Source organism: Ochotona curzoniae, unplaced genomic scaffold, assembly GCF_017591425.1.
Source record: "Ochotona curzoniae isolate NIBS_2020 unplaced genomic scaffold, NIBS_Ocur_1.0 contig_291, whole genome shotgun sequence".
NCBI classification, from domain to species: Eukaryota; Metazoa; Chordata; class Mammalia; order Lagomorpha; family Ochotonidae; genus Ochotona; species Ochotona curzoniae.
Window position 1 is genome coordinate 4,750,943 of NW_024465649.1, and position 15,510 is coordinate 4,766,452.

Below are 15,510 nucleotides of genomic sequence, written 5' to 3' on the forward strand. Positions count from 1 at the left end.
AGAGCCAGCCCACATATATATAGTGACAGGGTAGTTACAAACTTACAGGGATATGTGCAAGGTTCCCCTACAAGGCCTGCTCCTGGTCCCAGATCCTGTTTTCTAGGAGTACTATGGTCCAGCCTGACATGATGCACACCCAGTCCTGGCACTTGCCAGTGAGCATGGCAGCATGCTGGCTGGCATGTGCTGCAGCCCTGCCTGAACTGGTTTGCTCCCAGTCCCAGCTCTCATGTTCACCAGTGGAAGCAGCAACCTAGCAAGGGAATCCATGAAGTTCCTCTGTCAGACCTACTCCCAGCTCTGGGTCTTGTGCATGCTGGTTGATGCTGCAGCCCTGTTTGGCCTGGCCTGCTGCTGAATGCTGTAGCCTAATCTGACATGGTCCACCCCCATCTGCCAGCAAGTACTGCAGCCTGGCTCAACCTGACCCACCTCCCTGTCCCAGCTGTCACCAGCAGATGCAGCAATCTAGCTCAGTCAGGCCAGCCTCTAGTCCTAGTACTCATATGAACTGGTAGGTATAATGGCCAAACCATGCCTGGCCTGCACCTGACCTGGCTTTTGCTCGTGCCGGTGTTTAATGCAAACTGGCCTATCCTGTTCTGCCCCAGCACCTAGCCCATACGTATGCTGACTAGTGCTGCAGCTGGCCTGGCCTAAACCCAGCTCCAGGTCTTATGCTCACCAATGGAGCTGTGGCGTAGTCCCAGATAGCCCTTGTCTAACAGGTGATTAGTCCCAACCTGACATGGCTCACCCCAAGTCCTGGAACTCACTGGGGTTACTGTGGCCTGGCTTGACTGGTGCCCACCCATTCCAGCTCTCACCAGTGGAGCTACAGCCTTGTCCAGCCTGGTTTGCCACCAGAACTGGCTCTCATGTAAACAGATAGGTGCTGCGTCCTTGCCAGCCCATCTCATACCCATTCTGGTTCTTTTTTTTTTTTTTTAAAGATTTATTTTTATTATTATTTTTTTTTTATTGGAAAGGCGGATATACAGAGAAGAGAGACAGAGAGAAAGATCTTCTGTCCGATGATTCACTCCCCAAGTGAGCGCAACGGGCCGATACTATGCCGATCCGAAGCCAGGAGCCTCTTCTGGGTCTCCCACGCGGGTGCAGGAACCCAAAGCTTTGGGCCGTCCTCGACTGCTTTCCCAGGCCACAGGCAGGGAGCTGGAAGGGAAGCGGGGCTGCCGGGATTAGAACCGGTGCCCATGTGGGATCCCGGGCGTGCAAGGCGAGGACCTTTAACCACTTGCGCCACCGCACTGGGCCCCCATTCTGGTTCTTGAAAGTGATGGTGGGTGCTGGGGCTTAGCCAAGGCTGACCTGCCTCTGGTTCTTGCGTTTACCAGTGGGAGCTGAAACCTAGTAGGAGAATCCCTAAACTTCCCCTACCAGGGTTGTTCCCAGACCTGGATCTTGTTTGCCAATGGATGCCTTAACCCAGCCTGGAATGGCTGGCCCCCGATCTCAGGTCTTGCTAGTGGGTGTTGAGACCTAGCCCAGCATGGTGCAGCTCATACCTTATCCTGTCTTTCATGTGGGCCAGTGGGTCCTACAGCCTGGCCCAGACCTGCCTGTCCCCAGACCCAGTCCACACACATGGTGTTGAGTCCTGCAGCCTTGCAGGTACTGTAACTTAGCCCTACCAGGCATGTTTCATAGCCCCAGATTTTGTGTGCCAGTGTCCAGTGGTTGGTGCTACTTAGCCAAGCCTAGGTCTTCTGTATGGGTGGATGCCCTGGCCTTACCCAGATATTTCTATCTCTGAGTTAACTCATTTCCGCTCATTTGTTTCCCTGAGAATGCAGTAACTTGTTCTGTGGAAGTCCCCAGGAGCCCCCCTCTCCTGTCAAACATACCCTTGGTGGCTCCCACTCCAACATATCCTCAGACCCCCTTTCCTTGGCAGTCTGCATCCTCTCCTTTTTGTGCTGGCATGCCTTGTGCCTGGTAGCTGGACTGGTTTGTCCCAGCCTGATTTCTCCCTCCTTCCACTGCATGGTTCCATGTTACACACAGAGTACCCCATGAATTGTTGAAAAAAAAATATGGAGACTATATTTGCACATATAGACTATATGGAGACTATATTTGCACTATATTGGCACATTGGTTTAGTTAATACAAGTTTAGCATTAATTAGGCCCAGAATAACTGCCAGCTATTGGCTGTGAATCTCCCAGCGGTGTGACACTTGTCTAAATAACAAAGCAACCTAGGCAGTTGCTTGTGGCTGGGGAACTCCCAACATTTAATTGCTTATATTTGCCATGAATTCCTTTTATTTTTGTTGCAAAGTCAGATATATAGAGAGGAGGAGAGACAGAGAGGAAGATCTTCCATCCGATGGTTCACTCCCCAAGTGGCTGCCAACAGCTGGAGCTGAACCGACCCAAAGCCGGAACCAGGAGACTTTTTTGGGTCTCCCACGCGGGGCAAGGTCCCAAGGCTTTGGGCCATCCTTGAGCGCTTTCGCAGGCTACAAGCAGGGAGCTGGATGGGAAGCAGGGCTGCTAAAATTAGAACCGGCGCCCATATGGGATCTGGGTGTGAGGAATTTAGCTGCTAGACTATCGTGCCAGGTCTCACAAATTCCTTTTTTTTTTAAAGATTTATTTTTATTATTTTGTTATTGGAAAGGCGGATGTACAGAGAGGAGAGACAGAGAGGAAGATCTTCCATCCGATGATTCACTCCCCAAGTGAGCGCAACGGGTCCATACTACGCCAATCCGAAGCCAGGAGCCTCTTCCGGGTCTCCCACGTGGGTGCAGGGTCCCAAAGCTTTGGGCCGTCCTCGACCGCTTTCCCAGGCCACAGGCAGGGAGCTGGAAGGGAAGCGGGGCTGCCGGGATTAGAACCGGTGCCCATATGGGATCCCGGGCGTGCAAGGCGAGGACCTTTAACCACTTGCGCCACCGCGCTGGGCCCCACAAATTCCTTTTTAAAGGATTGTAATTACTTACTGATTTCTGCTTTTGTCCTTGCATGCTTTTTCAAATTCAAAAATTTCAAAAGGGATCCTTTTAAATATAAAGTGATGGAAAGACATGGAGATTTTAAATGTAATTATCGCATTTAACAAAATCAACACAGTTTTTTTAGTGTCACCTATTCAGTTCATGTTTAATTTCTTTTATTGTCACATAAATGTCTTTACTGTTGATTTATTTAGATGACAATCCGGAAGAGACCAACACATGAATTTGGCATTAGATAACTTTTTTTTTTTAATATCTATTTCATTTATTGGATTGGCCAAATGAGAGGTAGAGGAAGAGGGAGAAAGAAATCTTCCCAATGGCTGGGTGGGTCAGACCGGAGTCAGTATCTAGGAATTCCATCTGGGTCTCCCATGTTGGTGGCAAGGGTTCAAGTACTTGGGTTATTTTTGGCTGCCTTCTCAGGTGTAGTACCAGGTTTATTAACAAGAACCTGGATCTGAAGCAGAGCAACTGGCCTTGATCTCCCTTCTATGAGATCTCCCTTTTATGAGATGCTGGCTTCCCAGGGGATGGCATGACTCGCTGTGTCACAGCACTGGCTCCTCATTTGAGTTTTTGGATAAAAAACTAAATTAATTTCTTCTTCCAATGTTTTTTTTTCTTTTTAGATTTTTTAAAACTTTATATGGTAAGTAGAGTGACAGAGAATGGGGAGAGAGAGTGGAAGGAAGGGAAACGGGGAGAGAGGGAGAGTGGGAAGCAGGGAGGGAGGCAGAGAAAGAGGAGGAAGAGAGAGAAAGAGATAAAAGAGAGAGAAAGGAACCTGTTCCCTTTGGTTCACTCCCCCAATGGCCTCAATAGCCAGAGCTGGGTCAAGCTGAGGCCAAGAGGCAAGAACACCCTCTGGGTTTCCATGGGAGTGGTCGAGGTTCACGCACTTGGATCATCTTCTGAGCTGCCCTCCCTGGTGTGTGAGCAAGGAGCTCGTTAAAAAGTTGAACAGCAGGGACTTATCTATCCTGTAACTGATTTTCTTGATGGCTTTATCGAAACAGAATTTACATAGACGTAAATCACCCAGTTAAAGTGTATAATTCATTGGATTTTAATATGTCCACAGAGATGCATAACCATCATCATAATTAATTTAGGAGATTTAATTATATCAAAAATCCCTCTGTAGCTTTTACTGTTGTATCCCTTCTCTAGATCAAGGCAACCACTCGTCAAATAGCTGACTTTTTTTTTTTTTTCATTTGAAAGAGAGATCTTCCATTTTCTGATTCGTTCTCTAAATGCCTGCAACAGTCAGGGATAGGTGGAAACCAGAAGCCAGGAATTGTATTGGAGTCTGCATTGTGTGTGGAAGGAACCCAAGTACTTGGGTCATCATCAGCAATCTGAGAGCTTTTGGTGGCACGGCAAAAAGTTTTGAAAGAGATCTCAGCAATAAATTTGCTGGCTAGGATTCCAGTGGTCATTGTTAAAGATAATTGTGTCTCAGTGGTGCCTAGAAGAGATTCTGTAGTGCTCTGTTAAGCGCTCAAGGTGAGGACTTTAACTGCTAGGCCACCATGTTGGGCCCTTTCTTTGAAATTTTAACTTCAGAAAAGTTTAATGCAGTTTGAGTAGCTTATCTTGATAATCAAAACTAATCCAGACAGCTGTCTCTGATTCGCTGTTTGTTTACGTTTAAAAAATCTAGTTAACACTGCTCTAATGGCCTTGTATGTGGATTTTGAAAGCAAGGTTGTCAGTAATATCTTATGAGAAAGTGTTTTTAAAGGAGTAGCATGTCTTCCTCCCCTATTGTTATACTGCTTCTTAATATAATTTGTCATTGTTTGTGGAAAGGTTCAATATGAATTACTTAAACATAAGGATCATCCAGGTTTTGGGACTTATATTAAGTATTCATATGTAGCATTTACATCTTTTTTTTCATTTTATCGAATCTTTTTTCTTACTTTAAAAAATGTATTATTATTATTTTTAAAGATTTACTTATTATTGGGAAGGCAGATATACAGAGAGGAGAGACAGAAAGGAAGATCTTCCATCTGATGGTTCACTCCCGAAGTGATTGCAATGGCTGGAGCTGAACCAGTCTGAAGCCAGGAGACAGGAGCTCTTCCAGGTCTCCCACATGGGTGTAGGGTCCCAAGGCTTTGGCTTTCCTTAACTGCTTTCCCAGGCTACATGCAGGGAGCTGGATGGGAAGCAGGGCTGCTGGGATTAGAACTGGTGCCCATATGGGATTCCTGGCATGTGCAAGGCAAGGACATAAAACACTATACTATTGCATCGGGCCCCCAAAATTTATTATTATTTAAAGAATAATTATTATATGTTTGATAAAGGTGGGAAAGATCAACGTATAGGGAAAATTGGGTGAACTCATTGTTTCCAAATTTGCCATTTCTTCTTGTTGTTCCTGAGGGGGAAGGGGAGAAACAAAGGGGAAAGCACTCACAACTTTCCGCACATCCCAGTACCCAGGGAAGAGGAACTGCCACCTCATATCAACCCAGAGTCTCAGTGTGCACGTATTCTGAGGGTTCTGTCCAAGTGGCTTGGATAGTTCTGAAATGCTGTTGATTTCACCGGTCCAAAGATGATGTCACCCTCCCAATGTCCATTGGCTCCATTCACTGAAATTATTTACTGTCATCGTTTGTTTGGGGTTGTTTTCCAGTTAGTTCTGTTCTTTGCTACAGCACTAAATGTGCTGCTTTAATCTCCTTTTACAACAGGGCCTGTGTCCACTGCTTCACCTTTTTCATTAAGTAGGGCATGGTCTTGTAGGTGAGTTTAAGAAGCTAGGCCAGGTGTCCCAAGCATCAACAGTTCCCCCACCCCTGGGGCTCACCAACCCTGCACCCACCTAGTATGCAAGCCTTGGGACCCAGACCTGGAGACGCAAGCCCATCCAGATTCCGCACCCCAGGGTTCACAGAACCAACATATACCTAGAAGGTGGGCCACAGGATCTGGGCCAAGTGACCCACACCCCACCAGTCCCCCTATCCCTTGGGCTCAGTAACCCATCCCCCACCACGCATGAGAACCCCATGACCTAAGCGAATCTACCAAAGCCCTGAGGATCCCCTGTCCCTGGGATTCATATACCTGGCCCCCGCTTGGCTCAGGCTGGTATAACTCACCTCACCTGAGCTTTCATAGTCTTATTGCGCCACCAGGCCTAAAATAGTCTTTCCCAGTTTCAGATTCTGTTGGTGGGTGCTACTGCCTATCTCACTCCAGCCTGATTGCTGTCCTGGTCTTGTGAACTGGCTGGTGCTGCGGGCCAATCTGGCTCCACCTGCCCCCTGCCCTGGTTCTCAGATCTGCCAGTGGGTGTTACATGCTGGCCCAGATTGGTCTGGCCCTAGACCTCACCCACATGTATGCTTGCTGGTACTGTAACCTGGCTTGGTCTGGGCTGCTTCTTGCCTTGCTTCAAGCACTCTCTTGCAGGATCTGCATCCCAATGAAGGAGTTTCCCAAGCTCCTCCATCGAGTCTCCTCTTCCCAGTGGCAGTTCTCGTGCACACCAGTGGATTGTTGGCCAAGGTTAACTTTGTCCACCTCCTGACCTGGTGAGAAAAGTGGCCTTGCTCAGCCGGCCACACCCATTCTGGTTCTTGTTGTTGGTTGTTGTTGCCCAGTGCTACCTGGTCTGCACCCAGACACAGCTTTCACATAGTCCAGCAGGAATCAATACCTAGTCTGGCCTTGAAATGTACCTGAGCAAAACTGAACTAGAAATAATACCTGAGAAATACCAGAAACAATACCAGAGCAAAACTGAATTAGAAATTAAAAATTACCAGTTTTACACATATGTACAATATATAGTACATAGATAATATACATTAACATTCCAAAAAATTCATGGAAAAACATTTAAAAGGTAAACTTGGAGTGAGATTTCTGGTCCAGTGGTTTAAACTGATTCTTACAATATCTGTGTTCTGTGTTTAAGTGCCAGTTTGAATCCTGGCTGCCTTTCTCCTGAGCCAGCAGTGTGTACCTTGAAAACAGCCAGTAGTGGCTCAAGCACTTGAGTTCCTGCCATCCAGGTGGGAGACATAAACTTCCTGGCTCCTGGTTTGTCCCTGGCTCTTGTGGCCATTTGGGGAATGAGCCAAGAAATGGAAAACGTTCTTTCCTTTTTCATGTCTCTTTCTGGCTTCCAAATAAACAAATGAACAAGTAAATCTTTTTTAAAAAGATAAGTTTATTTTAGTGCAAACAAATTTGAATTTTATGCAGTTTTCCATAATACACATTTCTTATGAACAATTTGGGAGTGCCCTTATATAATGGTAAAATATATAGTATTACCTTTTTAACCAGTCTTTTAAATCATTTATTTATTTCAGCAAGGTTTTTAACAAGGTCATATTGCCTCCAAGAAATGCTTCCTGTTTCTTTCCTCTTCTAGAGGCTTGTCAGTTGTATCTTTAATACTAGAATATTCAGATTTCTCTTTCTGCCGTCATCTTTCATCTCTTTTTGTATGTTCATTTTTACCAACCCCTCTGTCTCTCTTTATAGATTATATGCAATCAATTTTGTGGCCTGTTCACATAATCCAGGAAAATATCTTCATTTAAGAAATCTAGTATCTTGGCCCGGCGTCATAGCCTGGTGGCTAAAGTCCTCACCTTGAATGCACAGGGATCCCATATGGTCGCCGGTTCTAATCCCGGCAGCTCCACTTCCCATCCAGCTCCCTGATTGTGGCCTGGGAAAAAGCAGTTGAGGACTGCCCAAGGCCTTGGGACCCTGAACCCGTGCGGGAGACCTGGAAGAAGTTCCTGGCTCCTGGCTTTGGATCGGTGCAGCACTGGCCATTGCAGTCACTTGGGGAATGAATTGTTGGATGGAAGATATTTCTCTCTAGCTCTTCTCCTCTATACATCTAACTTTTGCAATTAAAATAAGTAAATATTTTTTTAAATAAATCTAGTATCTGCAAATATTTTTATTGGTTTATTTTTTCCATATTAAGGTAAGGGATTAGGATGTGGAGAACTTGTTGAGCACCTGTTTTAACCACCAGTCTGGTTATGTTTTCATCACAATGGTCAAGATAAGTAAGTAAAGTAAGATCTCTGTTTCTAAACTTCGTAATGAAGATTTCAAAGATAAAAGATAAAGAATCTTTTCAATGAGTTTGTTAAAAACAGTGAAATATAACAGAGCTGTTATTTACTATTATTTTTATGTGAGTTAGGAGAAAGCCAAAGAAGGCTGTATAGATTATGTCCAAAAGCATAAAGAAGTACAAAAAGTCAAAACTTGGTTTTTGTTGTGCTTCTGGATGAATGATTGTTACATATTTATGAAGAACTTACTAAGTTGAAAACATACTACCTTTAAGAATAATGTATTTTCCTTAGTATTTAAAATGCATGGAGTCACCTGCTCCTTTCTGCATTCTCTCACTCCCTGCCCCGCGTGAAGGTGCCCCTCACGGAAGCAGTGGATCCCGTGGATTTGGAAGATTACCTCCTCACTCATCCATTATCGGTGGATTCTGGGCCTTTACGGGACTTGATTGAATTTCCTCCTGATGACATTGAAGTAATTTACAGTCCTAGGGACTGCAGAACCCTTGTTTCAGCTGTGCCTGAAGAAAGGTAAAGAGGCTTTCATGGGATTATAGAAAGGCTGCCTTCTATTATTTTGTTTATGTTCCGCTTCTTGTGGTCATGTCGTTTCTTGTTATAGGAATAAGAACTACAGCAACCAGATTCACAAGCAGCAGTTTTTCTGTCTAAATGATAAATATATTTTCTTTTTTACAATAGTGAAATGGATCCACATGTTAGAGATTGTATAAGAAGTTATACAGAAGACTGGGCAATTGTGAACAGAAAGTAAGTCATGTTTATTGCAATATTTGATAAAACTGAATAGATTTATGAATGGATTAACATAGATTAGTAACAATACCTCAGAACTCACTTATGCATGATTGTTGAATAAAATAATCTTTTTTTCCTTCTATTTTATTTTTAATTTTATGATACAATTGCGTAGGTTCTGAGATTTTCCTTACCCCCTCCTAAAATTCCTTCTCCCCAACTGATTTCCCCCACATTATTATAGTAGTATAGTCTTTCATAAGCAGTCATTTGTCCATCATTCTGCTATTTAAGAATACAATGTTAGACAGTCCAGCATCCGATTGTCAAGATATATCCAGCAGTTTCATTGATAGTCCATCCTGAACAAAAGAATCTTCATAGATTATTTTCTTCTCAGGGGTCTGCAATTTTGCTTACTTTCCTCATAAAATATTATGTTTGTGGAGATACTATTTTTATGTTATCAAAATCATTAAGGATTAATGTTAATTGTTTTTAGTCTAATTCTGTAGGAAATCATGGATAAATATTATGAATAATTTGTCTTTCGCAAAAGTAATCCCAATTGAGTGACACTTTATAGTTACATTAAATTGAAAAGGCTATTTTCTAGAGCAAACTCTTAAAAGATCTCTGCTTTGGTAATCAATTAAGTATTTACAGGCTCATGACCTGTTTATAAAAAATAATGCCCTGTTCTACAATGAAATTTGTTTTTCTAGTGAGTTGTGTTTGATATATAAGCAGAATAAGAAAATTAAGCTACTTTTCTTTTGTTAATTTGTATAAGGTAGGATCTTCATAGTGAAACTTTCTAGCCTTATTTTATGTTTTCAAAGGAAATACAATGACTGAGGTACTGGTAAATTCTATTATGACTTGAGTTTTTTACCAATGAAGTAATCTGTTTTGCCAGAATCCAGCTCCAGCTGAGTTCGGAGCTCGAGAAGGGTGCGTGGAGTTGGCGATAAAGAAAGACACAGACACTGTCACTTGGTGCCTTCTTGCTGCTCTTTTGTTCAAGAAGCTGTCCTTTTTATTTACTTAGACACATCACAAGCCTCTGCACATTTGATTTTTTTATCTTTAACTTTAGAACTCTAAAGACAGAATGCACAGATGTTCAATTAATTTTTACTTCATGGTCAACCAGGTGCTCTGAAAGATAATTCTGTAATTTACTATAATCAGTTTCTTTAAAGCAAGCCGGTATTCATTCTTCAGAAGTAGTCATTAGGTGACAGCCAGAACTCCAAGGCCAAGGCACAGATGGTTTCCTACTAATCAGTAAAATATTTCTACTACATTTTATTTTCACAACTTATCTATCACTTAATGGGAGAAATACATCAAAAGAGAAAAAGCATAAGGATCTAAGACAAAAAGTTTCAAACATTAAATTCCCCCACAACTGCAGGCTCCACAACCTCATAAGCAATCAAATAAAATCAAAAGTATATCTCTTTGATGTTAATAAAATCGTCCTATATTTCCTCTAGTTAAAAAATTATGAAAGTGGTTAAAACAGCTACATTTTCAATGCTCCAAAGAAACTGCAAAGATAGGCTAGCCTTTGAGATAACAATAACTATATTTATTGTCATAGCAGTTTCAGCTCTCACTCCCATCACTTGCATTAATGTTTAGGATATTTATCAAGCCCTTTCCCAAAGGTGTGCTACATGTCTGGGCCAGATTCTGAGGCAATGGTTAAGTACCCAATAAAGTGTCCAGAAATGGCACAGGCTTAATTGTGCTCCTGCGTGTAAATGGTCAAAGGCCCGCTCACCAAGACATTATCAGTGACATTAACTCTCAAGCTCTCACTGGTTACAAAAACCATCTCACAGGGGCAAACAACAATGCCTCAATAGATTACAGAATTCTTAGTGGGGTGCTTGAGTGTCTATGCAAATGGGGGTGAGACTGCGTCAAGGTGGTCAGAGAGAAATCTGCTGGGCCTTGCCAAACAGCTGGAAGCTCCCCCGGGCCCTGCCAAGCAGGGGAGCTGTTCTCTTCACACCTTCATGCAATCTACACCTACTGCACGGACCCCACCCAAGCAGTCCTCACAAATTAATATGCTCTTTGCTCACAGCTTTGCCTTCCTGGCTGCTGCCTTGTTTCATTGGGTGTAATGTGATGTTAGGTATCACTATGAGGGATAATGCTGAAATGTTTTTTAGTTCTATTGTGACCTCATAAAAAATACAATCTGTTGTCCTTTATATGGAAGAATTGCTTTTATGAAGTTACTATTTTGGTTATGTATTCTACCAGCCAGATTTTAGAAATTATTGAATAACACTGTTCCTTGGTCAGATAATTCAGAAGTGTTTAGGTTTACATATTGGAAGCCTATAATCAGAAATTTTAATAGTTGTCAAATATAGTAACCTCTAAATCATGATTTCTGCTATTTAATTCTGGTCATGGGCTTGTATAGGCAGAGAGTGAGGGAGTGTAAAGGAGTTTATGAATATTTACTGTGTGCTGAGCCCACAGGAGGTACGTGATTCATCCAATAAGCCATAACGTGAGATAGTGAAGGCTGGAGCCAAGGGCATCAGATTCTAAAGGTTATGCTTTTTCTTTTGTGCTAGATATCATTCATTACTTGTGCTGAAAAGTGGGAGAGAAAAGGGGTCCTTGTGGTGAACCAGAAGTTGTGAGGTACCTTTGAAAGGCAGGAGTGATTAGAGCATAGTGAAAAAATCACAACACAGATTAGTCTAAAGAAGGGATATATACAGACTTCAAAAAATTTGTGGAAAGATTTGGTTGAAAGATAAGCTTATTTTGCCCCCCAAATTTTAAGCCCATTTTTGTTTTTCACATTATATATGTTTTCTGTGAAGTTTCTGAAGATTTTGCATGTATATATGCAAGCTTTAGTGGTGCTTTAAGTTCAGGAGCATTAAACACTGTAGAAAGGGGCCTGGAACAAATGTTAGATATTTGGTTACCGTGGAACTTCCTGGACTATGTGTGCATAGCAGTGTCAGCAGAAATCCCTACCCTTTCTTAGCAGTGTTTTTTTTATTTTTTAAGATTTATTTTATTTTTATTGCAAAGTCAGATAAATACAGAGAGGAGGAGAGACAGAGAGGAAGATCTTTCATCTGCTAATTCACTCAACAAGTGGCCGCAACACCCAGACCTGAGCCAATCCAGAGCCAAGTGCTAGGAGCCTCTTCTGAGTCTCCCATGTGGGTGCAGGGTCCCAAGGCTTTGGGCCATCCTTGACCGCTTTCGCAGGCCACAAGCAGGGAGATGGATGGGAATAGGGTTGCCGGGATTTGAACTGGTACCTATATGGAGTCCTGGCACATTCAAGGTGAGGAATTTAGCTGCTATGCTATCGTGCTGGGCCCTGCAATTTTGTTTTCTAATTTTTTTGTTGTTGTTGTTTAGAGATTTATTTATTTGAAAAGCAGTTTGACACTTAGAGATGGAGAGACAGAGCAAGAGATCCTTTATCTGCTGATTTATTCCTGTAATGGCTGCGATGGCCTGGGTTGGGCCAGACAAAAGCCAGGAGTTTAGAACTCCCACTAAGGTCTTCTGTGTGGGTGCTGATGTCCAGGTACTTGAGCCATCTTTTAGTGCCTTCCAAGTTGTTAGGTCTGGATCAGAACTGTTAGAACTGAAGTGGCTGGGACTGTAGTGGCAGAGCTGTGATATGGAATGTTAGTTTTGAAGTTGGCAGCTTAACCTGATATACCACGATTTTGGGCCATGATTGGAAATGTTCTTAAACCCTGTGAATAAGTCTTTAGCACACTAAAGTGTCGGAATGAGTTTTTCTTATGTAAAGAAATAATATGGAAAATACTTGGCTTACTATGTAATAGGCTGAAAAAGTGAAACAATTTTCAAATTTGATGTTTATTTAAGTATTTTATTTTTAATAGATACCATAAACTGGGAACCGGATTTAATCCCAATACATTAGATAAACAGAAAGAGAGGCAAAAAGGTTTGCCAAAACAGGTGTTTGAAACTGATGAAGCTCCAGATGGCAACAGCTACCAGGATGAGCAAGTAATACTTTTGTTCAATGTTCAATGATTATAACAAGTTATTTATAAATAGTTTAATTTCTGTGCATTAACATATTCATATTTAATCTTCTGCATGACAGGATGATCTTAAAAGACGTTCAATGTCAATAGATGATACCCCTAGGGGTAGTTGGGCCTGTAGCATCTTTGACTTGAAAAATTCGCTTCCTGATGCTTTGCTTCCCAATTTACTTGACCGAACTCCAAATGAAGAAATCGACCGTCAGAATGATGACCAAAGGAAGTCCAACCGCCATAAAGAACTCTTTGCTTTGCATCCGTCACCAGATGAGGTATAGATATTTGTACATGATGAAGTAAATGATGATTAAGATAGATCTTATAGGAGTATGATTTATACATACTATTACAGTAATATAGAATAAAACTTGAGTGAAGTGTAGTTGTTAGTTTTGTAAATGAAACTTCTTAAATTAATTTTTTTAAAATCTGAGAGACAGAGTGAGAAAAGAAGCTCCTGTTGCTGGTTCTTTTCTTCAGTGTCAAACAAGAATGGGACTAGGGTGGAGTTGAAGCCAAGAAAACAAACCAAATCCCCCATGGGTGTAGCCTCCTAGGTCTGCATTGTGCAGAAGCTGGAGTCGGAAGCTAGATGGAAGGTGAACCTGGGCACTCTGCTGTGGGTGTTAACCACTAGAGCGACTGCAACTCCCTGAAACACACATTTCATTCCAGCCAATTTATTATTCTTAATGACTAGCTTCTGTGAATTGTACATACTTATGATCAAGCAACTTTTGTTTGTAGATAAGCAGGTTTTTCTTCCAATGTTTGGTTGTAAAGACTAAGAGGATTAGTAATATAAATTCTTTAAAAATCATAAAGTGTTGAAATGTGATACGCAGATTTAGTTTGGTGTTATTTGTCAATTTATAGGAAGAACCAATAGAACGACTTAGTATTCCTGATGTACCCAAAGAACATTTTGGTCAAAGACTTCTTGTAAAATGTTTATCTCTCAAGTGAGTATTTTTTCTTTTATTATGTAACTTTGATTTTCCAAGGTATGATCTTGAGTTTAGCAAAATCTTAATTTCAATCTTGGATTTGTATCCTTTTGAGAAATATTGTTCTGTGCATAATTTAGAATACATTTAGCAAACTTATGAAAGAGTCTAAACTTTAGATTATATTTGGTTCACAAATAAGATAACACTTTGGCACATCTATGGAATAATCTTAGAAATTAGAAAAAAACGATCCTTGAAATTTTTGGTAATTATCAGATGCTCTTCTTGAATGGAGAATATAAAAACGAAGTATCTTTTTCCTTAAAGTAGAAATGGGGAAACTTTTACTGCCAAGGACTATTTGTATGATTTTTTTAAAGATTTATTTATTTTTATTGGAAAATCAGATATACAGAGAGGAGGAGAGACAGAGAAGAAGCTCTTCCATTCACTGATTGATTCCCAAAGCACTCGCAATGGCCACATCTGAGCTAATCAGGAACCAGGAGTTTCTTCTGGTTCTCCCATGTGGATGCAGAGTCCCAAGGCTTTGGGCCGTCCTCGACTGCCTTCCAGGCCACAGACAGGGAGCTGGATGGGAAGTGGGGCCACTGGGACATGAACCAGTGCCCATATGTGATCCCGGTGCATGCAAGGCGAGGGCTTTAGCCACTAGGCCACCACGCTGGGTCCCCACTTGTTTATCTGTAACATCATTCACAGGCCTTAAAAAATTATGAATTCAAAAATTATCTGGTTATAGAATTACTGCATTTGGAGTCCCACCTATAATTGCATTGGGTGGCCCAGAACAAATGATTGGTAAACTTTTTTTCTTTATGATTTTGCAGTGTGTATTTTCCTTCTTTTAAAAATGCTAAATGACTTCTGCTAATATCACTGAGGTGTTATATTTTGTGTTTGTACTTGGATTTACAAAGTCTTTCTCTGTGTTGTATTAAAAGTAATTAATTCTGTAGGGTAGATATTTACTTCCTTATATGAATGAGAAAACCAGGATTTACAGGATTAGCAGATGTTAACTTGCGTGCTCATTATTATGCAGTCAGTAACTGAAGAGCAGATGCCATACTCAAAATTGTTACTATATTATGTAATAGTATAAATCAATTAGTAGTTCTGATTTTAAAAAGACTAATTTCATTCCATAGAGCCTTTTAAGAGAAGCAGCTTATAGAGACACAAATCATTTTTCCATGTACTTTTGGCAGTTTCTTTCCTTGAAACTTAAGGCATTTATGTATCTGGTTAAATATATCTGTAAGTTTTGTTAATTAAGTGAACAGAGTCTTTTGTCTACCTAGATACATAACTTAACTTAGTTCTTAATTTAAAATATTCCTTGTTTTTTAGCAGATTTTTAAAATATAATTTGTATATCATAAAGGTCACCTTTTTAAAAATGTCTGTTTGGATTCTGTGTTAGGGACTATATTATTTATTTGAAAGCCACAGAAAGAGGAGAGGGGTTGGCGGACTCTCCATCTGCTGGTTTACTTCTCAGATGCCTGCTTGAGCCAGTGCTACCCCAGCCCAAAGCCAGGAACATTCAACTCCTTCTGGGTCTGTCACATGGGTGCTTAAGCCATCAGCTGCACCCTACCATTGTGCATGTCAGT

General features: G+C 41.5%; 1 protein-coding gene across 1 annotated transcript in view; it reads left to right on the forward strand.

Moving 5' to 3' along the window:
• DOCK7 (dedicator of cytokinesis 7) overlaps positions 1-15,510 on the forward strand; it is a 212,183-nt gene that overhangs the window by 48,610 nt on the left and 148,063 nt on the right. Inside the window, exons 3-7 of the mRNA XM_040978438.1 lie at positions 8,429-8,604; positions 8,776-8,844; positions 12,750-12,879; positions 12,980-13,192; positions 13,797-13,882. Coding sequence (XP_040834372.1) covers positions 8,429-8,604; positions 8,776-8,844; positions 12,750-12,879; positions 12,980-13,192; positions 13,797-13,882 — 674 coding nt within the window. The remainder of the gene's footprint in view (positions 1-8,428; positions 8,605-8,775; positions 8,845-12,749; positions 12,880-12,979; positions 13,193-13,796; positions 13,883-15,510) is intronic.